At 34.7% G+C, this 26,309-nt stretch overlaps 1 protein-coding gene across 50 annotated transcripts; it reads left to right on the forward strand.

The window, feature by feature from the left end:
- Positions 1-5,451: 5,451 nt before the first annotated feature.
- On the forward strand, positions 5,452-25,783 carry LOC125279928 (germ cell nuclear acidic protein-like). 50 transcript variants are annotated; one of them, XM_048210092.1, is made up of 36 exons: positions 5,516-5,642; positions 5,735-5,761; positions 5,882-5,917; positions 6,547-6,600; positions 6,701-6,742; positions 7,144-7,182; positions 7,486-7,524; positions 7,757-7,795; positions 8,078-8,116; positions 8,371-8,409; positions 8,688-8,726; positions 8,954-8,995; positions 9,761-9,802; positions 10,056-10,097; positions 10,379-10,417; positions 10,678-10,716; positions 10,956-10,994; positions 13,052-13,090; positions 13,313-13,354; positions 13,611-13,652; positions 14,298-14,336; positions 14,594-14,632; positions 15,848-15,886; positions 16,119-16,160; positions 16,417-16,455; positions 17,690-17,728; positions 17,988-18,026; positions 18,844-18,885; positions 19,168-19,206; positions 19,438-19,479; positions 20,442-20,483; positions 23,536-23,556; positions 23,701-23,973; positions 24,230-24,271; positions 24,703-24,825; positions 25,162-25,783. In XM_048210092.1, the coding sequence occupies exons 1-36, from the start codon at positions 5,594-5,596 to the stop codon at positions 25,203-25,205; spliced, it is 1,752 nt and encodes a 583-aa protein (XP_048066049.1). In that variant the 5' UTR covers positions 5,516-5,593; the 3' UTR covers positions 25,206-25,783. The 50 variants fall into 50 exon arrangements, with proteins under 50 accessions (XP_048066095.1, XP_048066092.1, XP_048066093.1 ...); XM_048210098.1 differs by lacking the exon at positions 10,678-10,716 and having other exon boundaries at positions 5,493-5,642; XM_048210096.1 differs by lacking the exon at positions 19,168-19,206.
- Positions 25,784-26,309: the final 526 nt, after the last annotated feature.

Below are 26,309 nucleotides of genomic sequence, written 5' to 3' on the forward strand. Positions count from 1 at the left end.
ACAATATGAAAATTTGTGCTGAATTTAGTCATTTAGTCAATGTCAGTCATATTTAAAGACCAAGGAAAGGGAGTTGCCATGGTTACACCTCTAAACATTTGGTATCTCTTTTATATTACTTTTTATTTTACTTATTTCCTTGCTCTTGCAATGCGTGCTATTGATGTTTAATCTAATGATTGTGTGATTTGAAGGAATGTTTGTCTTCATGAGAAGAGATAAGAAAATGTCTCCATTTCAAGGTTTTAAAGTCACAGGACAATGTTGTGAAGCAGTCATTTTCCATTGCTTTTGTTTTGCTTTACACTGTAAAAAAAATCCCGTTGTTTCTACGGAAAAATACCGGCAGCTGTGGTTACCAGAACAATACTGTAAAAATGACATCAAACCGTAAACATACTTACGGAGTTACATGTGAATTTTACATTTTAAATCTGTTAAATTTACGGTAAAATAACGTATTTCATTAACTGATATAATGTTAATTTACCAACCTAATGAAGTACTAATATCTGTTTTGTACCTTTATAATACACTGACAGTCACCAAACACAGTGGTGATGAGAGTCACATGATGAATCAAAGTTCATCACAAGCAGCTTTTCCACAAGCTGAGGAGGACAATACTAATATATAGAAGGTGCACACAGTGTCATTCACACACACACTAAACACCATCATGGTAACATGTATGAAATTTTAAAAATGCAATAAACATTAATTTAACAACATTAGATGTAACATAAAACCCTAATGTACATAACTGATTAGAAAAAAATGAGAAAAACTAAGACGAAACAGAGTTATTTCAACGAAAATATATAAAATGTGAAGTGTCATGCAGGGAATTGTGGGAATGTCAATATACGTTTTTTCACTGTAAATTTTACAATGAATTGTTATTTTTCACTTCCAAAAACTGTGAATTTAACGGTATTTTACCGTAAAATTACATTAAATGTACCATTAGATCTATTACAGTTATTCACCGTATATAGTACGGAAACTTTCTGTAAACCAATCAACAGTTTTTCACCGCAGCATTTTTACAGTCTTTTACTGTTAAAATCACGGTCATTTTTTACAGTGTAGTATAATAATATTTGTTGGATTTGCACTGGTCAGACGAAATAGATGAAGTCTAAGCATTGAGACATTCGGAAAAAGTCTGATCATTAAAATATGCAATTAAGATTATTCAATAAATGTTTTATTATCATCACTTCTTCTCCTGCTTCTGCTCTTCACTGGCATACTCAATCAAACTCTCAGGCTGATAGAAGACTGATATCTTCTGGTAGGGACTCAGAGTCCAGGCCAGGGTCGAATCTAAAATATCTGACATGGAGATCCACCTGATCTATACAGTTTGGATTAGTTTTTCTCATCCCAGGCTTTAGCTTCAGTATAACAGCACCACACTGAGACTAACCCTGAACTCTTTGCACACTTTAGTAAAGACAGATCCCATCAATACCAACAGTTACTACATGGATGAATAAATAATCAAAAACTTTCTGAAGAGAGAAGAATAGACTTGAAGAAAAAACTTTTAATGTAATAAAAAAAATAATTAAATATATGAATTATTCAATTAACACCTTGTATTTGTTCCCTATTTGTTAATACATTATCACACCTATTTGCTTATTTTTTTTAATTGTTTTTGTAGTTTGTTTGAACAAGAACTGCTAAATGAATAAATGTAAATGCTTTTGAGCTGTTTTATTACAGATGTAGTTTCTGTCTACATCCAGTAGGGGACAGAAGTATATGTGCTTTAGTACTGATGAGTGCAATGCATTTCACAGATGGTGAAATAATGTGACTTTCATCTGTAGGGTAACAGTATGGAAGGAGAATATCTTAAATAACATGCTATATGTTACTTTTCTATCTAATCTTGCAACTTTTTTTTTTTTTCACATTAAGAACGTTGTATAGAAACTTCCTCTTTCCTAGATGGGAAAATTATGGTTTACTGATTTTTTATTTCATAATCATGCTTAAATAATTTCTGCAATGGTTCATTAATGCAATAAAATTTTAACAATTGAACAATCCTTATAGTGGATTTCAATGGGCTCCAAACGGCTTTAAACGATACCAGACGAGGAATAAGGGTCTTATCTAGCGAAGCACTAGATAATCTGTCATTTTCTAAAAAAAGTTACAACTGTATATGCTTTATAACACACATTATCACCTTGGAAGTGCTTCCGCTTTCCATATTCTTCAAAAAGCTTACGCTGTATATCCTACGCCCTATTCAACTTACGGAACGAACGCGGTGCCAGTTCCGTTTTTTCCGTAAGTAGAATAGGCGTAGGATATACGGCGTAAGCTTTTTGAAGAATACGGAAAGCGTAATGGTGGAAGCACTTGCAAGGCGATAATTTGTGTTTATAAAGCATATACAGTTGTAATTTTTTTTAAGAAAATGACAGATCGTTTTGCCAGATAAGACCCTTATTCCTCGTCTGGTATCGTTTAAAGCTCTTTGAAGCTGCACTGAAACTGTCATTTTGACCTTCAACCGTTTGGAGACCATTGAAGTCCTGGAATGTTTTCATGAAAAACCTTAATTTCTTTTCGACTGAAGAAAGAAGGACATGAACATCTTGGATGACATGGGGGTGAGTAAATTTTCAGGAAATTTTCATTCAGAAGTGAACTAATCCTTTAAGAGAGCTGTGCATAAACAAATGCCCACAAACCTCAATGAAGTGAAGCAACGTTGTAAAGAAGAGTGGGCCGAAATTCCTCTACAACGATGTGAGAGACTAACAAAGTCATTTGGAAAATGATTATTTCAGTTAACTTAACAGACTACTAAGTTATTGCTGAGAAAGGTGGTTCTGAATGGGGTGTACTTAGTTTCTTCACACAAGGCTTCTCCATTTCGTCTTTATTTTTGTTAATTAAATAATGACAGTGTATGTCACATGTTGTTGCTTATCTGAGGTTGTATTTACCTAATTTTAAGACCTGCTAAAGACCAGATGATTCTTTTTATTTTTATTTTTAATTTTATGATTTTTTTTTTCCTGATACATAAACCCATAGAATTTAAAGATGATGTACTTTCTTATCCACGTGACTGTATAATGAGTAAATAAGGAGAAATTTTGGTTGCAAAGTTAATCAATGCAGTGCCACAGGAAGCAATGATAATGGCCACTTCCTGAGCTCAGCTTTTGTGCAATATGCCGTTTTACTTCTTCAAAGTGTGATAATCTGTATCACTATTTTCTAACAATAAAAGTTACAATCATTTCACAGACTAACTCTCTGAATAAAGCTGTTAACACTTTTAAAATACTGATTTAAAAGAGAAAATCAAACCATGGATGTATTTATATGTTCTTTCATGACACTTTAAACAATGACTACATGGATGTCTAAATCATTTTGTGTATTTCTGATGAGGAAAAAAAGATGTAGGAAAAGGAGATCAACTGACAATTTATTAATTATTCAGTAAAGTCTTTTATCTATTATCTATTAATGTTCATTTTATATGTGGCAGAACCTTGCATGGGTTGGATGGAAGGGAGCGGCTGCTCATCTTGCTTAAAAACATTTGTCATACACTCTTCATTCAAAACAAACTAAAAAAAAAGAAAGAAAAATGCTATAGTATGTTTTTATTTAATTGGTCAGATTCCTGTTGCCACCCAAATGTGCAGTAAAGTTGAGTGATTTTTTTTTCTATTATTATATTATCTTTTATTTGATATCCTCCATGCATTATGTGGTGTGCTGCCTTCATAAGGATTTCTGAAAGCTCATACATAAATAGAGATAAGGGTTTTTCAGAACTTGTGTGCTGCACGTGATAGACAGACGTGCCTAAATGTGCATCTGTAAGCTTGTGATTGTGTGGTCAGAGCTGATGGTTCAGAGATGTCCAGACAACCACAAAGAAAAAATTGTATAGTTCCTCCTTAACCAAAACTACAAGCTTATAATGCATTCCCGCTATGTCCTAACCGTAAATATGAGATGGCAACCCGTGACTTACTACCCAGAGCTACTTACATCCTCAGACTCAGATTTGTGTGTTTCTATGTCAACATTATCAATGTCAAAATGAACCTGCAGCAGTCAGGTGGTACAAGTCAGAGCTCTGTAAGTTGTTTATGTTGTTTAATGTTATGTGCATTGAGACATGAGGTAATTTAACGCCATCTCTCGTGACGCTTTGCAGACTCTGCTGTGTGCGTTCATGTGTTTTGAGGAGGCGTGGCTTTGGAGACGCTCTGAAGGGAGGGTGGGATCTTGTGCTTTCAAAGCTAGCTTGCTATTAGCCTTTCTGAAACTGCCTACCCTACCTTTAAACAAAACTAATAAATAACATGCAATGTGATATTTATCTTGCTAATCTTGCCATGTAATTTTACTTTTGCATATACACAAACAGGCTTCACATTCAAAAGTAGAGAGTAGAAAAGCCTTTTTTTATTACAGAATGAAAGTTAAATAGACACTTCCTCTTTCCAAGATATGAAACTTGGTCTTTGAAGAGTTTGTATTTGATAATCATGCTTAAACAATGTCTTAATGATCCATTAAAAATATTTTTTTTTAAAGAAGTAAATTCTGTCCAGATTTTATTTAAAAAACACTTTCTTTAGATTTTTCTGTCAGACAAAGGTGTGAAGGCCTCAAACTAAAATATCTTATATATCTTATAAGTTGAGAAACACACAAAGAGACTTGACATAGTATATGGTGTTATATATATATATATATTTAAGGCAGCATGGTTATGTGTGGTTCAGTTCCCTATGAATGCACTGATGATCTTGAGCTAAATTTCCAGATGAAATGGCCAGAAACCTTTTTAGAATCAAAGCTAACGTGTGTTTCACTAGTTACTTAATCATTTATAACAGCACTGGATATTATGAAATGACCTCAACTAATAAAACTGCAAAGGAGCAGGTTTGGACACCTCTGCCTAAAAGTGTATGCGTGTCAGAGACCGTAAATCACAGAGATCCCACTTAAAACAAATTCAGTGGATTACTAAAGTGCACACATGGCATTGCTGATGTCAAAGCAGAAAAAGTTGATTTTAAAGCTAAGTGAACTTACAATTAAAGAGAAATGAGGAGTTCTAAAATTTTACATTAAATAGATATTATAGAAATAGAGAAATAGAGTTTGACAGTTGTGTAATATATTCGAGACCAAGGACAAATGTCACATGTGTAAAAAACTGATCCTGTGGTTTTGTGATCAGAGCTGAAGGTTCAGAGCTGCACGTCCAGATCGCCACAAAGAACAAATGTGCACATAACATCTACAAACTGTGTAAAAACAAAGAGCTATATCCAGATACCTTGCATACTTATTTCAATGATATGATACTGTTTACTTTGGTCCATTAATTTTCTCTTAAAATCAGCAATATTTTGGAAATCCATCAGCAGCTGGAAAAAGAAAATTAATGTTTGTCTTGAAAGCCACTTCTGCTTTCCCACATTTACTCTGCATATTTCTGGTTAAGACAGAGGAAGTCAGTGTCAGATTCAGTCACTGTCAGGTGTGTGTCTCAGAAAGCTGTAGCTCTCTAATCAAAGACAGCATGATGAACCTGCTTTATGTCCTTTTATTGGTCCTTTGGTCATCTTTCAGTAAGTGGATCAAATTTTTTGCCTCAGATTTTGTGTACTGTATCTACTCTAAGGACAGGAGTTAATACAATTTCTGCTGTGTGTTTGTACAGATTCGTCTGATGCATGGTACTACACAGGTGCATCATCTAATGACTTTAATCTATACATGTTTCTACATGTGTTCCTATATAATATTTCAAAATATTTTAAAATACAAGGATAGCAGTCAATATAATTTTTGCTGTGTTTTTGTACAGAGCCGCCTCTCACTACAGCTCAACCTTCACTAACAGGTGCATTATCAAATAACCTTAATCTATTTCATTTATTCACTTTTCTGTCAGTATTCTTTATTCTGTATTCTGTTAATTTAATTTTATATAATATTTTACATATTCAGTCAATATATAATTTTTTATAATTGTAATATAATGTGTCAGTCAATCATTTTTTTTGCCGATGTCATCTGATGCCTGGTGCGTTACAGTTTACCTGTCAATGTCAGGCACATCATCTAATGACTTTAATCTAGTGTTCTATTTAAAAAATAGAATTTTAAAGTGCAATTTAACATCAGGACAGACCTTTGCTGAAATATATTTTGAAATTTGCCTGTCAGTCATTCAAGCTGAGTTTATAATTGTCACGTGCAGCCTGTTTTTGGTTTTGTTTTCTGTGTTCTGTTCCTGTTTTTCCTGCCTGATTTCCTAGTTAGTTTCCTTGTTTGTTAATTAGTCTTTCACACCTATTCCCATCCTGTTAATTATCATCATCATCATCAAAAACTATTTTGGTTTCTCTACTCCTACGTCATGCGGTTTCAATACAGTGATATGAGGCACCTTATTATCCGATCATGAAATCATCTAAGCTGATAAAAAAAAATGTAAAAGTACTTTGTGTCTCTTTTTATATTCAATAGCATCTTCAAATCCCTGCCGGTACTGGTACAATGCAGCATGTTATTGGACCACTAGTAAGTGTGCAGATAATTATATTCATATATTATCACATATTTGACATTCAGCTGTTCAACTGTTTATGTTATGTTCATGTTTCTCTTTGTTCCATTGAAGTTCAACCCAGAAACACGAGCACACTGCATTACAAGACGCAGAGTAAGTCAGCAGATTTGCACTCTTGCACTGATGCATACACCAATTTTGGGTATTAAAGTAAGATGACTTTTATTTATTTATTAATACATTTTTGTACATCACAGGTATTTCTCAGTTCCTTCTTAACATTTAGTTTAGTATTTTAGGGTATCTAAAGTTTCCTCACTGATGCATAATTTTGGGTATTAAAGTAAGATGACTCTTATTATTATTATTATTTAAATAAATGAACATTACTAGCACCATACTGGCACATCAAAGTTATGTCTAATTTCCTTCCTATTAGTTTTCATTTAGTTTCTAAATTTTCCTTGTAATAGTTTAATGGTACTAAATTCAGCTCTTCAAACTGTAAAAGTACAAAAACATATTAAACTGTGTCTCTCTTTATCTTAATGAAGCTCAAACCCCATGGAGGAGACCGTATTACCAGATGACAGGTAAGCCAACAGATTTATAGTTTGTATTGATGCATAATTTTGGGTATTACAGAAAGATTAATTTTATGAGCATTACTAACATCACACTGGCACATCAACTTATTTCCTTCTTATTAGTTATCATTTAGTTTCTAAATTGTCCTTGTAATGGTTTAATGGTCATAAATTCTAAAAGCTTGTTCATAAAAGCTTTTCAAACTGTAATATATATATATATATATATATATATATATATATATATATATATATATATATATATATATATATAAAAATGAAACTATGTTTCTCTCTACCTTAATGAAGCCCAAACCCCATGGAGGAGACGGTATTACCAGATGACAAGTAAGCCAACAGATTTACAGTGTTGTATTGATGAATAATTTCAGGTATTAAAGCAAGATGAAATTTATTTTATTTATTTATTTTTAATTAATGTACATTACTAACAGCACACTGGTGCATCAACTTATTTCTTTCTTATTAGTTATCATTTAGTTTCTCAATTTTCTCTGTAATGCTTTAATGGTCATAAATTCAGCTCTTCAAACTCTAAAAATAAAATATATTAATGAAGCTCAAACCCCATGGAGGACACCGTATTACCAGATGACAAGTAAGCCAGAAGATTTATAGTGTTGTATTGATGCATAATTATGGGTATTAAAGTAAGATGAATTTTATTATTTATTTATTTATTTAATTTTAAATGAATGAACATTACTAACATCACACTGGCACATCAACTTATTTCCTTCTTATTAGTTATCATTTATTTTCTAAATTTTACTTGCAATGGTTTAATGGTCATAAATTCAGCTCTTCAAACTGTTAAAATAAAAAATAAAAAATAAAACAATAATAATAAAATTATGTTTTTCTCTTTATCTTAATGAAGCTCAAACCCCATGGAGGAGACGGTATTACCAGATGACAAGTAAGCCAGCAGATTTATAGTGTTGTACTGATGCATAATTTTAGTTATTAAGCAAGATGAATTTTATTTTATTTATTTATTTTTAATGAATGTACATTATTAACAGCACACTGGTGCATCAACTTGTTTCCTTTTTATTAGTTATCATTTAGTTTCTCAATTTTCCTTGTAATAGTTTAATGTTCATAAATTCAGCTCTTCAAACTGTAAAAATAAAAAAATAAAATTATGTTTCTCTCTTTATCTTAATGAAGCTCAAACCCCTTGGAGGAGACCGTATTACCAGATGCCAAGTAAGCCAGATTTATAGTGTTGTATTGATGCATAATTATGGGTATTAAAGTAAAATGGATTTTATTATTTATTTATTTTAAATGAATGAACATTACAGTACTAACATCACACTGGCACATCAACTTATTTTCTTCTTATTAGTTATCATTTATTTTCAAAATTTTCCTTGCAATGGTTTAATGGTCATAAAATTCAGCTCTTCAAACTGTAAAAAACAAAAAACAAAACAAAAAAACAGTAATAATAAAATTATGTTTCTCTCTTCATCTTAATGAAGCCGAAACCCCATGGAGGAGACGGTATTACCAGATGCCAAGTAAGCCAGATTTATAGTGTTGTATTGATGTATCAATTTGGGTATTAAAGCAAGATTGCCTTTTTTATTACTAACACCACACTGGCACATCAACTTATTTCCTTCTTATTAGTTATCATAGTCTCTAAATTTTCCTTGTAATAGTTTAATGGTCATAAATTCAGCTCTTTAAACTGCAAAAATAAATAAATAAATAAAACATTGTGTCTCTCTTTATCTTTATGAAGCTCAAGCCCCATACAGGAGGAGACCGTACTACCAGATGACAAGTAAGCCAACAGATTTATAGTGTTATAGGCCATGTTCACACTGTCAGTTTTTGGGATTGACAACCACATTTGCTTAGAGGTGTGAGTCTTGAAATGTCTTGTTCACACAGCAACTTACAGTAGCGTCTGGAACACTGTCTGTATGAACGTGCAACGAGAGTCAAGCCCGTATTCTCTTAATAGTAACCATAATGACAGTGACCAATGTAATATTAAAGGCGACATCCATAAAACTTAAAAGTATTATCACTTTTGACGACACGAGACTGATTGAACCGCGAGTTCATCCATCAAAACTACATTAACCAACAGCAGCATGTAAAACACACACTAGCCGGAGTCTTTAAACTGTTGCACTCGCGTGTCACATCCTTTGCGACGTCTCGCGCATGACGAAGATTCACGAGGCGAGAAACTACTGGGTCCTTATTGTAGGTTGTGTATTCTGTAACAATCATTTCAACTGAAGGCAAGTTGATGAACTCATGTGCAGTTTATTGAAATAAAGTGACAAACAAACAAAGCAGCCACTTGACTTGGACATAAGTGAACTTAATGATGAGCAGACTTGACTTGACTTGACATGACCTGACCAACTCTTGACTCTTGACTAAGACAACCAATGGGCAAGCGACACAAGGAACAAGGGAACCAATGACAGAACAGAACTCAGAAACACAACAAGACAATGAACCAATCAGAATATGACTAAACTAGACATGAAAGAAATAATTAAATTATGTTTCACTCTTTATCTTAATGAAGCTGAAGCCCCCTACAGGAGGAGACCGTATTACCAGATGACAAGTAAGCCAACAGATTTATAGTGTTGTATTGATGCATAATTATGGGTATTAAAGCAAGATGAATTTTATTATTTATTTATTTCATTTTAAATAAATGTACAATAACATCACACTGGCACATCAACTTACTTCCTTCTTATTAGTTATCATAGTCTCTAAATTTTCCTTGTAATAGTTTAATGGTCATAAATTCAGCTCTTTAAACTGCAAAAATAAATAAATAAAACATTATCTCTCTCTTTATCTTTATGAAGCTCAAGCCCCATACAGGTGGAGACCGTATTACCAGATGACAAGTAAGCCAACAGATTTACAGTGTTGTATTGATGCATAATTATGGGTATGAAAGTAAAATGGATTTTTTTATTTATTTATTTTAAATGAATGAACATTACAGTACTAACATCACACTGGCACATCAACTTATTTCCTTCTTATTAGTTATCATTTATTTTCTAAATTTTCCTTGCAATGGTTTAATGGTCATAAATTCAGCTCTTCAAACTGTAAAAAAACAAAAAACAAAACAAAAAAACAGTAATAATAAAATTATGTTTCTCTCTTCATCTTAATGAAGCTCAAACCCCATGGAGGAGACGGTATTACCAGATGACAAGTAAGCCAGCAGATTTATTATAGTGTTGTATTGATGTATCAATTTGGGTATTAAAGCAAGATGAATATTATTTTATTTATTTATTTTTAATTAATGTACATTATTAACAGCACACTGGTGCATCAACCTGTTTCCTTCTTATTAGTTATCATTTAGTTTCTCAATTTTCCTTGTAATGGTTTAATTGTCATAAATTGAGCTCTTCAAACTGTAAAAATAAAAAAATAAAAAATTATGTTTCTCTCTTTATCTTAATGAAGCTCAAACCCCATGGAGGAGACGGTATTACCAGATGCCAAGTAAGCCAGATTTATAGTGTTGTACTGATGCATAATTACGGGTGTAAGATGAATTTTATTTTATTTATTACATATACTGGCTCATCAACTTATGTCCTTCTTATTAGTTATCATTTAGTTTCTAAATTTTCCTTGCAATGGTTTAATGGTCATAAATTCAGCTCTTCAAACTGTTAAAATAATAATAATAAAAAAACAATAGCAATAAAAATTATGTTTCTCTCTTCATCTTAATGAAGCTCAAACCCCATGGAGGAGACGGTATTACCAGATGACAAGTAAGCCAGCAGATTTATAGTGTTGTATTGATGCATAATTATGGGTATTAAAGCAGGGGCGTAGGAGTGATTTTGAACCTGGGGGGGACAGTAAATGCCAGGGGGGTTCGGGGGAAATTCCCCGGATTTTTATATATATATATATATATATATGCCCCCCCGGAGGAAAATTTTGTACATTTTAAATTTAAATGCATAAATCTGGTGTATTCTGAGAGCAAAATTACATGACTAGATCAATAAAGAAATTTGTTCTCTTGTAAACAATTTTGTGCTCTAAAAGTAATTTATTTATTGGTGATGGTAGGGCACATTAGTCATGTACACAACATATAGTAGGCTAAATGATAGTTCATAAGTGGTCAAACATGTAGAATACACATTTAAACCATTAAAAATATGTAGCAAAAGAGGTTGAATTAATTTATTAGTGGGAGCCTGTATCTTTGATTTGTTAACCAATCCAGAATGCACTAAACACAACATCTCATTATAGAGAAAAATAACAAATGAATAAAAATATATTCATAAGCTGACCAATAAATAAATAAGTAAACTAGGCGAGTATATAATTCATCAAAAAACCTAAAAACTTTGCACAGTAATTTTATAAATCCAAATGTTAATAAAAAGTTTAAAATTACTATTTGTATTATGAAATTAGATTTATATGTAAATAATTATATGTATTTATATTAATGTAACATTAAAAGACGCTTATTTTAAATGTATTGTGCAGCTTTTTAATGGGGCAACAAGCTATAGATACGACAGAACAAAATAGGCTATTAATAATCTTTCAGTGTGCAAAACCATGCGTGTGTCTCAATCAGCTCCCTAGTTCAGTAGTCAGGGCACTGATCAGGGTATCAGCCACATTCACTTTCATTATATACTGATTTACGACCTAGGGAGCTAGGGAGCTGATTGAGACACAGGGCATGATAATATGAAACGCTTCAAAACAACAGCAAAAAACCGCTAATGCGCATCCCGGGTGCAGAATGATGTGCTTGAAGCAATATCGAGTCAGAGCGCGCAGTTGTGCTGCGCATTGAAAAGTTCTTGGTACAAAGAGAATCACTGTGTACATCTGACTGTATCTAACAGTTTATTAATCATATGTTTCTTTCATTTTTAAATTCCAGTTATTGTGCTGTAGTCCTTGTGTGCGATCTAACAGACATCCTGTAGCCAGTATGATGACATCGTTCAGAAACAGCAATAAACTCCAGCAAGATTAAGTCATTTTATGCAAATCCACAGCTCTTTATCTACATATCAAGTATTATAATGGGAATATATCATATTGGAGAGTTTTACCGTGCTGACTGTCGTTACCGAACGCGACGCGCTGTTTAAATGCTGAATGATTGACAGCTGTAGCGGAGGGAAGACGAGTTTCTGACCGTGAACTTATCGATGTATATTTCTTCTGTCCCTCACATGAAGCTATGGAATGGCTTCAGATGACTTTGAATATAGTGCACGAAAACTTAATTGGTGCTAGTCTACTTACTTTGCTCTATGTCTCCCACTTTTGCCATATAAAAGAGCGCAATTTACGGTGTGTGTGTATGTGTGTGTGTGTGTGTGTGTGTGTGTGTGTGTAACCATAGCGACAAAACGACCAACTCTTGGAACCTGCACTTAAGCCTATAATTTCGTTTTTAAAAATTTAATTGTGCATTTAAAAGTTGCAGAATGGATTAATTTGGAGACTCTGAAATCGGCAGAGATAGGCAGGCAATGCAAAACAAAATCTGACATTGGGAAATAGTGAGGGGGACAAAACTTAGATTTTGAAATGTGGGGGGGACGTGTCCCCCCCACGTATAATGGCTCCTACGCCCCTGTATTAAAGCAAGATGAATTTTATTTATTTTTAATTAATGTACATTACTAACAGCACACTGGTGCATAAACCTGTTTCCTTCTTATTAGTTATCATTTAGTTTCTCAATTTTCCTTGTAATAGTTTAATGTTCATAAATTGAGCTCTTCAAACTGTAAAAATAAAAAAATAAAATTATGTTTCTCTCTTTATCTTAATGAAGCTCAAACCCCATGGAGGAGACCGTATTACCAGATGCCAAGTAAGCCAGATTTATAGTGTTGTATTGATGCATAATTATGGGTGTAAGATGAATTTTATTTTATTTATTACAGATACTGGCGCATCAACTTATGTCCTTCTTATATCATTTAGTTTCTGAATTTTTCATAAATTCAGCTCTTCAAACTGTGAAAATTAAAAAAAAAACAAAAAAAAAAAACAATAATAATAAAATTATGTTTCTATCTTCATCTTAATGAAGCTCAAGCCCCCTACAGGAGGAGACCGTATTACCAGATGACAAGTAAGCCAGCAGATTTATAGTGTTGTACTGATGCATAATTATGGGTATTAAAGCAAGATGAATTTTATTATTTATTTATTTCATTTTAAATAAACGAACATTACTAACATCACACTGGCACATCAACTTCCTTCCTTCTTATTAGTTATCACAGTCTCTAAATTTTCCTTGTAATAGTTTAATGGTCATAAATTCAGCTCTTTAAACTGCAAAAATAAATAAATAAAACATTATCTCTCTCCTTATCTTTATGAAGCTCAAGCCCCATACAGGTGGAGACCGTATTACCAGATGACAAGTAAGCCAACAGATTTACAGTGTTGTATTGATGTATAAATTTGGGTATTAAAGCAAGATTTGTGTGAGCATATTTTTTTCGTCATAGTAGTGAGTTTGCCCATCACAGGCATCAGACACGTGTCTCCACGCAGCGGATTGTTTGTGTGTGTGACGGAGGGACTCTCGCCGCTGTTTTGACTCCTTTACACATTTTATAAACTCTTCACGAATTCCCAGCTGGCCAAAATACCATCACATGCAGGCTACACACAAACAACAAGCGCATTTACCTCAGCATACAGCATTCTTTTGGATGTTCGGTACGTTCCGTCTCAAAATAAGCAATACGTCATAAAATCTGACCAATCAGGTTATGAATGTATCCCTATGCCTTTAGGTTCGTTATCTTTTGGTTCGGTGTTAAAATTGCTAATCTAAACGCTAATCAGACCAGGACTAAATGTTTTTTGTTTTGTTTTTTGGTCAGGACAAAATGAACCAAACAAACCAAACTACAAGTGTGAACGCACCCTTAGTTTCTAAATTTTCCTTGCAATGGTTTAAGGGTCATAAAATTCAGCTCTTCAAACTGTAAAAAAAAACAAAAAACAAAACAAAAAAACAGTAATAATAAAACTATGTTTCTCTCTTCATCTTAATGAAGCTCAAACCCCATGGAGGAGACGGTATTACCAGATGACAAGTAAGCCAGCAGATTTATAGTGTTGTATTGATGCATAATTATGGGTATTAAAGCAAGATTAATTTTATTTTATTTATTTATTTTTAATTAATGTACATTACTAACAGCACACTGGTGCATAAACCTGTTTCCTTCTTATTAGTTATCATTTAGTTTCTCAATTTTCCTTGTAATAGTTTAATGTTCATAAATTCAGCTCTTCAAACTGTAAAAATAAAAAAAATAAAAATTATGTTTCTCTCTTTATCTTAATGAAGCTCAAACCCCTTGGAGGAGACCGTATTACCAGATGCCAAGTAAGCCAGATTTATAGTGTTGTACTGATGCATAATTATGGGTAATAAAGTAAAATGGATTTTATTATTTATTTATTTTAAATGAATGAACATTACAGTAGGCTACTAACATCACACTGGCACATCAACTTATTTCCTTCTTGTTAGTTATCATTAGTGATGCTCCGATTGATCGGCCACCGATCATGATCAGCCGATATTGGCTAAAAATAGCTTGATCCCCTTTTGAACCCCAAAAGTGCCGATCAAAAAAGCCGATCACGTGACGTAAATTACTCGCGCGACTTTTTCACACGTGCATGCACGGCGCACAGGTACACAACAGCAGAGCGGAGCTTGTCAGTGGCAACATGAGTTCTCCCATCTGGAAGTTTTTCAAAGTGTCCGATAAAGACGTAAAGTTAGCCGTTTGCAATTTATGTCGTGATGAAATCCCTCGAGGTGAAAGCAAGCAACGTCATTTTAACACCACTAACATGATCAGGCATCTTAGAACACGCCATACAACTGAATATGCCGAGTATGAGAAACTAAACCAGCTGAAGCCAACAACATCCCCATCCCTCAACCAGCCGACTGTGAGTGATGCATTTAAACGACGTGATAATATATAACAGAAAAAAAAACTTGCCATAGTTTTGTCCTTTTTGGTGTAACAAGTTTTACATATAGCTGCCAATTATTAAATGTAATCAGTGTTTTAAGAGGCTACATCCCATTAAGCTGATCTGATGTGTGTTGGTCTGCCTAACCCCTCTTTGTTTGGAATAATTTTATGTTACTCTGCCTTATTTGGGAAAGATGGCCTACAATAGCCTTAAGTTATCTCATTTTCTAAAATAAACACTTGGTGGTTCTTCAAGATCTTGACTCTAGCCTATTTCTACAGTTTTTTTTTTCTCAATACAGTTAATTTAGAGTTAGTTTCATTTCTACAAATGGTGCAAACTCTGCTAGATTATAGATAAAAGATTCCCATTCCCCTGCCATTCTGTGATCGGCAGTGATCGGCAATCGGCAGATCATGATCTTGGTGATCATTAATCGGTGATTGGCCCCAAAAATGCTGATCGGAGCATCTCTAGTTATCATTTATTTTCAAAATTTTCCTTGCATTGGTTTAATGGTCATAAAATTCAGCTCTTCAAATTGTAAAAAAACAAAACAAAAAAACAGTAATAATAAAATTCTGTTTCTCTCTTCATCTTAATGAAGCCCAAACCCCATGGAGGAGACGGTATTACCAGATGCCAAGTAAGCCAGCAGATTTATAGTGTTGTATTGATGTATAAATTTGGGTATTAAAGCAAGATTGCCTTTTTTTTTTTTATTACTAACAGCACACTGGCACATCAAATTATTTCCTTCTTATTAGTTATCATAGTCTCTAAATTTTCCTTGTAATAGTTTAATGGTCATAAATTCAGCTCTTTAAACTGTAAAAATAAATAAATAAAACATTGTGTCTCTCTTTATCTTTATGAAGCTCAAGCCCCATACAGGAGGAGACCGTATTACCAGATGACAAGTAAGCCAACAGATTTATAGTGTTGTACTGATGCATAATTATGGGTATTAAAGCATGATGAATTTTATTTTATTTATTTATTTTTAATTAATGTACATTACTAACAGCACACTGGTGCATAAACCTGTTTCCTTCTTATTAGTTATCATTTAGTTTCTCAATTTTCCTTGTAATAGTTTAATGTTCATAAATTCAGCTCTTCAAACTGTAAAAATAAAAAAAATAAAATTATGTTTCTCTCTTTATCTTAATGAAGCTCAAACCCCATGGAGGAGACCGTATTACCAGATGCCAAGTAAGCCAGATTTATAGTGTTGTACTGATGCATAATTATGGGTAATAAAGTAAAATGGATTTTATTATTTATTTATTTTAAATGAATGAACATTACAGTAGGCTACTAACATCACACTGGCACATCAACTTATTTCCTTCTTGTTAGTTATCATTAGTGATGCTCCGATTGATCGGCCACCGATCATGATCAGCCGATATTGGCTAAAAATAGCTTGATCCCCTTTTGAACCCCAAAAGTGCCGATCAAAAAAGCCGATCACGTGACGTAAATTACTCGCGCAACTTTTTCACACGTGCATGCACGGCGCACAGGTACACAACAGCAGAGCGGAGCTTGTCAGTGGCAACATGAGTTCTCCCATCTGGAAGTTTTTCAAAGTGTCCGATAAAGACGTAAAGTTAGCCGTTTGCAATTTATGTCGTGATGAAATCCCTCGAGGTGAAAGCAAGCAACGTCATTTTAACACCACTAACATGATTAGGCATCTTAGAACACGCCATACAACTGAATATGCCGAGTATGAGAAACTAAACCAGCCGAAGCCAACAACATCCCCATCCCTCAACCAGCCGACTGTGAGTGATGCATTTAAACGACGTGATAATATATAACAGAAAAAAAAACTTGCCATAGTTTTGTCCTTTGTGGCAGTAGCCAGTTTTGGTGTAACAAGTTTTACATATAGCTGCTAATTATTAAATGTAATCAGTGTTTTAAGAGGCTACATCCCATTAAGCTGATCTGATGTGTGTTGGTCTGCCTAACCCCTCTTTGTTTGGAATAATTTTATGTTACTCTGCCTTATTTGGGAAAGATGGCCTACAATAGCCTTAAGTTATCTCATTTTCTAAAATAAACACTTGGTGGTTCTTCAAGATCTTGACTCTAGCCTATTTCTACAGTGTTTTTTTTTTTCTCAAAACAGTTAATTTAGAGTTAGTTTCATTTCTACAAATGGTGCAAACTCTGCTAGAATATAGATAAAAGATTCCCATTCCCCTGCCATTCTGTGATCGGCAGTGATCGGCAATCGGCAGATCATGATCTTGGTGATCAGTAATCGGTGATCGGCCCCAAAAATGCTGATCGGAGCATCTCTAGTTATCATTTATTTTCAAAATTTTCCTTGCAATGGTTTAATGGTCATAAAATTCAGCTCTTCAAACTGTAAAAAAACAAAACAAAAAAACAGTAATAATAAAATTCTGTTTCTCTCTTCATCTTAATGAAGCCCAAACCCCATGGAGGAGATGGATTTACCAGATGCCAAGTAAGCCAGATTTATAGTGTTGTACTGATGCATAATTATGGGTGTAAGATGAATTTTATTTTATTTATTACAGATACTGATGCATCAACTTATGTCCTTCTTATTATTTATCATTTAGTTTCTAAATTTTCCTTGCAATGGTTTAATGGTCGTAAATTCAGCTCTTCAAACTGGGAAAATTACAAAAAAAAACCAAAAAAAAAAATCACAAAAAAAACAATGATAATAAAATTATGTTTCTCTCTTTATCTTAATGAAGCTCAAGCCCCATGGAGGAGACCGTATTACCAGATGACAAGTAAGCCAACAGATTTACAGTGTTGTATTGATGCATAATTATGGGTATTAAAGTAACATGAATTTTATTATTTATTTATTTCATTTCAAATAAATGAACATTACTAACATCACACTGGTACATCAACTTATTTCCTTCTTATTAGTTGTCATAGTCTCTAAATTTTCCTTGTAATAGTTTAAAGGTGATAGAGAGGATTTTTTCGTTGACTGAGAATCCAAAGACTGTTACTGAGTTTTTGAAATGAGCGCATGCGTAAGAACAGCCCCCCCTCCTTCACAGCTCGTTTCAAAGGAACGTCTCCCAAAACTCGTGCACGAGTAGTGGAATACGAGTGTTTACCACCGGCATTCGCTGTGTCGTGTATTTTGGATTCATTATGTCGGACTCACCGCAGGTAACTCATAATCTGCAGTTGTTATTCCTGTCTCCTGACAAAAACATTGCATGCGGCGCCTGTGGAGTGTGGAAAGTTACTGGAGCGCGCAGCCGCGCACGTCTCTCACAAGGAACGTCACGGCAGTGATTGACAAGCCAGAGGGCCAATCGTTTACGCGATGATCGCGTAAACGATTGGCTGATGTTTTTAAGGCCCTACCTCATGCACAGATGATGTATATTAATATTATTCCTTTCAGTGCACCTAATAAATAGTCTTTTATCAGTTAGTAAAGACAGTTTCAAGTAATATTGCAAAAATGTATAAAACAAAACATCTTCTTTAGCACCTTTAATGATCATAAATTCAGCTCTTTAAACTGCAAAAATAAATAAATAAAACTTATAATAAATTGTGTCTCTCTTTATCTTAATGAAGCTCAAGCCCCATACAGGAGGAGACCGTACTACCAGATGACAAGTAAGCCAACAGATTTATAGTATTGTATTGATGCATAATTATGGGTATTAAAGTAAAATGGATTTTATTATTTATTTATTTTAAATGAATGAACATTACAGTACTAACATCACACTGACACATCAACTTATTTCCTTCTTATTAGTTATCATTTATTTTCTAAATTTTCCTTGCAATGGTTTAATGGTCATAAAATTCAGCTCTTCAAACTGTAAAAAAATAAAAAACAAAACAAAAAAACAGTAATAATAAAATTATGTTTCTCTCTTCATCTTAATGAAGCTCAAGCCCCATGGAGGAGACGGTATTACCAGATGCCAAGTAAGCCAACAGATTTATAGTGTTGTATTGATGTATCAATTTGGGTATTAAAGCAAGATTGCCTTTTTTTATTACTAACACCACACTGGCACATCAACTTATTTCCTTCTTATTAGTTATCATAGTCTCTAAATTTTCCTTGTAATAGTTTAATGGTCATAAATTCAGCTCTTTAAACTGCAAAAATAAATAAATAAATAAAACATTGTGTCTCTCTTTATCTTTATGAAGCTCAAGCCCCATACAGGAGGAGACCGTACTACCAGATGACAAGTAAGCCAACAGATTTATAGTGTTATAGGCCATGTTCACACTGTCAGTTTTTGGGATTGACAACCACATTTGCTTAGAGGTGTGAGTCTTGAAATGTCTTGTTCACACAGCAACTTACAGTAGCGTCTGGAACACTGTCTGTATGAACGTGCAATGAGAGTCAAGCCCGTATTCTCTTAATAGTAACCATAATGACAGTGACCAATGTAATATTAAAGGCGACATCCATAAAACTTAAAAGTATTATCACTTTTGACATGACATGAGACTAATTGAACCACGAGTTCATCCATCAAAACTTCATTAACCAACAGCAGCATGTAAAACACACACTAGCCGGAGTCTTTAAACCATTGCACTCGCGTGTCATGTCCTTTGCGACGTCTCGCGCATGACATGAAAAGAAACACAAAACTGATGAGAGCCGCTCCAGTGGATAACAGTGACTGAATCTAACACCTTCAGATGACACACAGCTCACATCTCTGTCACAGTAAATTACCGAAAGCGAAACCACACACAAAACACCTTAGCAGAGCGGCTCTCTCGCACTGTATGACGTGACAGACTAGTTGTCCAGTACGGTTCCGTTCACACAGCGCGAACATTCCAAGAATGCGGTTGTGAGTCCTGAAAATTTGCGGGTGTGAGTTTGGTTATAGAATTAAGAACTGCATTAAGAACTAAAATACAGGATTGACAACCGTATTCTGCTGTTGTGTGAACGTGACCAAATTGATGCATAATTTTAGATATTAAAGTAAGATGAATTTTATTATTTATTTAGTTTGTTTGTTTTAAATGAATAAACATAACTAACACCACACTGGCACATCAACTTATTTCCTTCCAATTAGTTTTCATTTAGTTTCTAAATATTCCTTGTGATGGTTTAATGGTCTTAAATTCAGCTCTACAAACTGTAAAAATAAAACTGTGTGTCTTTCTTTATCTTAATGAAGCTCAAAGCCCCTTCAGGAGGAGACCGTATTACCAAACAGCAAGTAAGACAGCAGATTTATAGTGTTGTATTGATGCATAATTTTGGCTATTAAAGAAAAAATGTCAGACACTGTGTCTGACAAGATACTATTGGGAACATCAGCATGACCAGTGTCTGAAGCATGTGTTTAAATGCGGTAATGTCACTGGCCATTGACAGTCCGTGATGTCACTACTGGTGCGACCGCGGGTATAAGAGGGCACCTGTAGTACACGTCATCAACTTCTTTGTCTAAAGGAGACGCAAGTCCAAGGCATGGCAAGGAGATGTAGTGTCTCGCTCCCCTTCTCAGGGAACCATGGTTACATTTGTAACTGAAACATTCCCATTCGAATGGGAACTCACACTGACAAGGTGCTATGGGGAACAAATACTCACTACGCCATGCTGAAGGGATTGATTGACTGTGACTAGGCACTTAAATAAGGACTCAACGGACTTAGATGCTGGAGTCACAAAATTTCCCAACTCAGGCCATGGATGGACTGGGCGAGATACCACTTCTTGTCAGGTTCTAGAGATTAGCCTCAGCTTACTCTGGGTGCGGAGGATCCCACACTAATAGAAATCCCATAATGGGGAAGGGTTCTTCTCCACACTAAACCTTGAAGACTCGCTAATTAAGGGGAGTTACACCACTACACATACCTGTTTCAGAAATGGGATTCCAGGAATCACATCAAGCTCTCTCACAGGGGGTGGAGGACCCTCACTGAAAGAAATCCCAGTAGGGGGAGGGGGGTTCTACTTTGCACTATCTACACCATCTAACCTTGATCTCAAGACTCCAGCAACCCCGAAAGTGCCCTGCAACAAAAAAAGGGTTTGCAAACTTGGGCAAAAAAGCCATTCCTATTGGATTCTAAGAATTGGAAGAGCTCGACATGCAGTGGGCAGCCATTTTTGCTGTGGCACCCGTGGAGCGATTGGGGGTTAGGTGCCTTGATCAAAGGCACCTCAGCTGTGGGTAGTGAGACTGGAAGAGAGAACTGTTCATTCACTAAACTTGCAGATGTAGTCCAACCTACATTTTCTGCAGGTACTGAGACTCGAACCCACAACCTCTGGGTTACAAGTCAGACTCTCTAACCATTACACTACTGCCTCCTATAGGTGAGCTTCTTGCTTGGAGAGAAAAACCCCAATATTTGGGGGAGGCAGCTTCAACCCAATGATACCCAAAAGGAGCTTCCGGCTTAAGGGACCCCAGTCTCTGGGGGAGGCAGCTTCACCTTAAACACCATCTAGTCTGATATAGGTAGTGATACCTGGATTATAACATCAGCCAATATGTTCACAAAATTGAGGACACTATTTTGAAAGGCAAACATCCTCAACTCAAAAATTTAACCATATCAAGACTAGATGTGTCAAATAGTTTTTTTGTTTTCGTTTTTTTTCTTGAATCTATCAGAAGGCAGAACATATTTAGTAAAATACTTTTTGTCATTAACATCAACAGTCAATACTCTGCCTATCATGTAGGTCCATGAAGGCAAAACCCAACTTCAGCATTTTTCAGGCTGGAGAGGGGATTAATACCCTCACAAACTGCAAGGGAGGGACATATCTCCTGGAAGCTGCTGCCTGAGACTCATAGCTCTGACATTTCACTGGCTGTCTGCTATGTGCCACGGATGGCCAGGTCTGCCTCAGGAGATTGTACAACCTTCAACTGTGTGCGGACAGCAAAAGGGGGCAGATTTATTAATACATCTGCCTCAACTCACTCTGCATCCAATTCCTCAGAATTAAACATTCCACTTTAATCAACCAGATTGGAAATCAACATGAAATAGATCTAGCAGGAAGAGTCTGAAAGGGAAAGGACTTACCATCAGACTCCTCCCATGCTCTGCCTACAACTGCCGCAATCAATCCCACCTTGCCCCTATGGCGGCTGCGGGACCCAAACTGCAGGTTGCAGACGCTCAATTCACCCCCAAGTCAAGCATAGTGACTGCATCAAAAAGCTCCCTCGAGAGCTGAACATGCTTCGTTTAAAAACTAGATTCTAATCACTCTGATCAATCAGTCTGCTGCCACGATTGCATCGTGCTGAACATGCTCGTACAAACGTTGAAGCTACTATACCTCAGGTGAGAATCACAGAAGAACAAAGCTTTTCACCAGTCATTTTCAGTAGTCTAACAAATGCATCAAATGAGCACATCCAGCTTGCTCGAGGAGTCAAACGAGCTCCTCCCATGGCATTTCTGTCTCCTGAAGACAAAGAAGTTGATGCTGTCTTATAATCATGGTCGCACTGGTAGTGACATCACGTACTGTCATCAGCCAATAAAATTGTCACGTTTAAACACGTGCTTCAAACACCAGTCCTGCTATATGAATACATTTTACAACTCAGCAAATGCAGCTGGTCTGCTCAATGTATCTTACAGAATGAATCAAAGCCAGTTTTTAGTCTTTTGTGTGTGCACCAGCATTCTTAATATTCACATATACATACATACATACATACATGCATGCATACACACACACATTTTAGAAAAACGTGTGTGTTTGTGTGGGTTGTTTGTATATACTGTTTATAGACATAAGATTTAGTACAATTAAATAAGTACAGCTTTAAGGTTTGAGGTTTAATGGCAGTAATACAGTTGTATATTAGTATGGGTTCATTATTTCATGTTTATAAATTAAGCTGTTCAAAGTAATGTTATTTTTTATTATTATTATTGAAGATCAAACCCCCTACACTCTTAAAAATAAAGGTTCCAAAGGAGAGGGTTTCACAGCGATGCCATAAACTGAAGAACCATTTTTTTTTTGTCTTTCTCACTATAAAGAATCTTTTGTCAAATGGAAAGGTTCCATGGATGTTAAAGGTTCTTCATGGACTCATCAATGTCAATAAAGAACCTTTTTTTTTTAAGAATGTCCTGGAGGAAACTGTATTACCCAGTGTAGAGCAAGTCAGCAGATTCACACTGTTGTTGTTGCTATTATTGTAAGAACTGGATGTTAAAACAACAGTTTTTTGTTAAATTTCTTCTGTTTTTTTTTTTTTTTTTTTCCCTCAAATATCACAGCGTCATATTGGCGCATCCAAGGTATGTTTCATTTCCTTCTAATTAGTCAACATTTAAATAAATAAATATGCAGTATAATGTTTTTAAACCGTTTTAGTTTCCTATTGACTGTCAGTTTAGGCCACAGTTTGGAATTAATAAGCATGTCTGTCAATGTGATTTCAGATGCCCCAGTACCCAACATCACAGTGTTCAGGCAGATGCAGGACAGAGAGCATGTGATGGTGATGTGTTCATTTGGCAGGAGGTTCATTGAGAGCTCTTTCCAGCTGTCAGTGGAGGGTGAACACAGCTACAGCTTGAAGATCCCACTGTGTTATTCAAATGAAAAGTGTGTGTTTGATGTGAAAGTGAGCTCACCTGTTTCCTTCACCTGTGTGCACGAGATTAATTCTGTGGTGAACCATCGCAGTGAGACATACACCTACAGCCCATCTGGTAAAACATGCTACAAATTACCATTTCAAAAGTATTATAAATCTTAATGCTCTGTTTTTCTGGCATTTTCGATTTTGACACCTCAACATATGTCAATGTAATCTAAATACTTTAAAATGATAGATTTTTTTCACCTGTAGTGATTAATGAGGTTTCCTTCAAATTGATTAATGGCAGTAATACAGTGGCATGCTAGTATGGGCACGATTTCATGTTCAGTAATTGTAAAAAATAGTTTCTCTTTGTTTTATTGAAGCTCAACCTCCAGACATGAGAACACCAGATTACGAGAAGCAAAGTAAGTCAGCAGATTTGCTGTTACGCATAATTTTGGTTATTACAGTAAGAACTTTTTTTTGATGAACATTATCACAATATATGTGCACATCAATTACAGTGACAACTATACAATCCATCTGGTAAAACACAAGATACAAATTACATTTTCATCAGAGCTATTGTAATGCCTATACATGTTGGATGCAGGCTCTTCGAAATACACAATTATTGTGTAAATGTAAATTCATTCTCTTACAGAAAAACACATACATTTCCCATGTTTCCCCATGTGATCACATAAATTTCACATGGGAATTGTTCTAAATCCATGTTTCCCATTTGCAAAGTATGTTTCTCACATGTGTTGATGTACATTTGACCACATGTGTTTTTAAACGTGAAATTCATGATTTTTCTAATGATTTTGTTCGCTTCAATATCTTCCTGCAGTCTTGGATTTTTATAAGGAAGGAGTATCTTCATTCTACATCTGCTTTTTCACCTTCATTGCTGTTGGTCTCGTCATCATGACTGCAGCAGTGATCATGACCATCATCAGGAGCAAAGCTAAAGGTGTGTGTTTCACCCAAACAACTCATATTCATGTCTAATATTCATTTGCACACATAAATCTACTGTATACATCATTTATGTTGTAGCATTTGCTTTTAAATAAAGGGGTGTATGCTATAGAAAAGCTCTTAAGAACAATCAAACATATCTAAAGAACATTGACATAACACCTCAACCTCACTTGCTCATAACATGCGACTCTTTCGGGCTATGAAAGTTTTTTACATATTTATTAAGCTGTGCATTTTGCCACATTTATGTTGCTGTACACAACATAGACTTAAACTGTTGCATCAAATAAAAAATAAAAAAATCAGAATCTATATGTTTCAACAGGTTCAAAGATTACTGCGGCAGCTAATGACTATAAAGATGTATAAGAAGACGGAGTTTCTCTGAAGAGGAATGAATGGACAACTAATCAATTAATCAATTCAGACTGATCAAATAATTTTCTGCACGCTGAACTGTGATACTCATATATACTGTGTGTGTGTGTGTGTGTGTGTGTGTGTTTGTGTGTGTGTATATATATATATATATATATAGCAAAGGAATTTTTTTTAATTAATCATAACAAATATTCCTTTTTTCTTGCAGGATTAACATTTATATGCTTTTAAAAACTAAATGTCCCCCGAGTCACCAAATACCCCCACTAACCAGAGTGTGTCTGAATATAACAAAAGAGGAAACAAAACTAAATGGCTGTCTGAAAATATATATTTTATTTAACCTCATGACCCTAGAAACAAGCTGAAGTATCAATGAATCCAGATTTGTTTTTACCTAGTAACAGAGAATTATACATATGAAGAACCAATCATATTAAAAAATTATGTAATGAATCATGTCACATTTACTATAAACTTATTCTATAGAAACTGTTGAACTCTTTTGTTCTGTCTGAAATTGGTCTGAGATCCTCCAGGCTGTGATTAAAGCATATTCAAAGGCACTGTCTGGAGTCCGTCTGATTACTGCTGCACGACTGGCTAGACACTAGAGATCTTACTTCCATTCCCAAGTGATAGGGCCTCATTTATAAAATGAGCGTACGACAGAAAATTGTGTACGGCTGTTTCCATGCAAAACTTGGCATTTATCAATAAATGTATAGAATTGTAATGAGAACATTTTGATCATTTTGATTATTTTCCTGACAAACAATCAAAGCTCATTATTTGATCATGAACCATTAGGATTAGAATGTCAAATTAAAATTAAATTAAATTAGAATAGTTGGATGTTTGAAACTCATTTTAAAAAAACATACAATAATGTGTTTTTTTTTTCAGGGGTTTAGCTTTACATGTGCAAATAGCAAGAAAAACAAGCAACGCCTGGTGGAATAAAGTGCGTAACCAAATCACAAGCCCACTACCATGCTTTCCCGGCCTTGAGAAAAAGCCGAAACATACATTGTCACATCACACACCTGCAGCACTTCTGTGAACCAAGAAAAACAGAATAAAATTAAGTAG

The sequence above is a fragment of the Megalobrama amblycephala genome, linkage group LG12 (genome assembly GCF_018812025.1).
Source record: "Megalobrama amblycephala isolate DHTTF-2021 linkage group LG12, ASM1881202v1, whole genome shotgun sequence".
Taxonomy (NCBI): Eukaryota; Metazoa; Chordata; class Actinopteri; order Cypriniformes; family Xenocyprididae; genus Megalobrama; species Megalobrama amblycephala.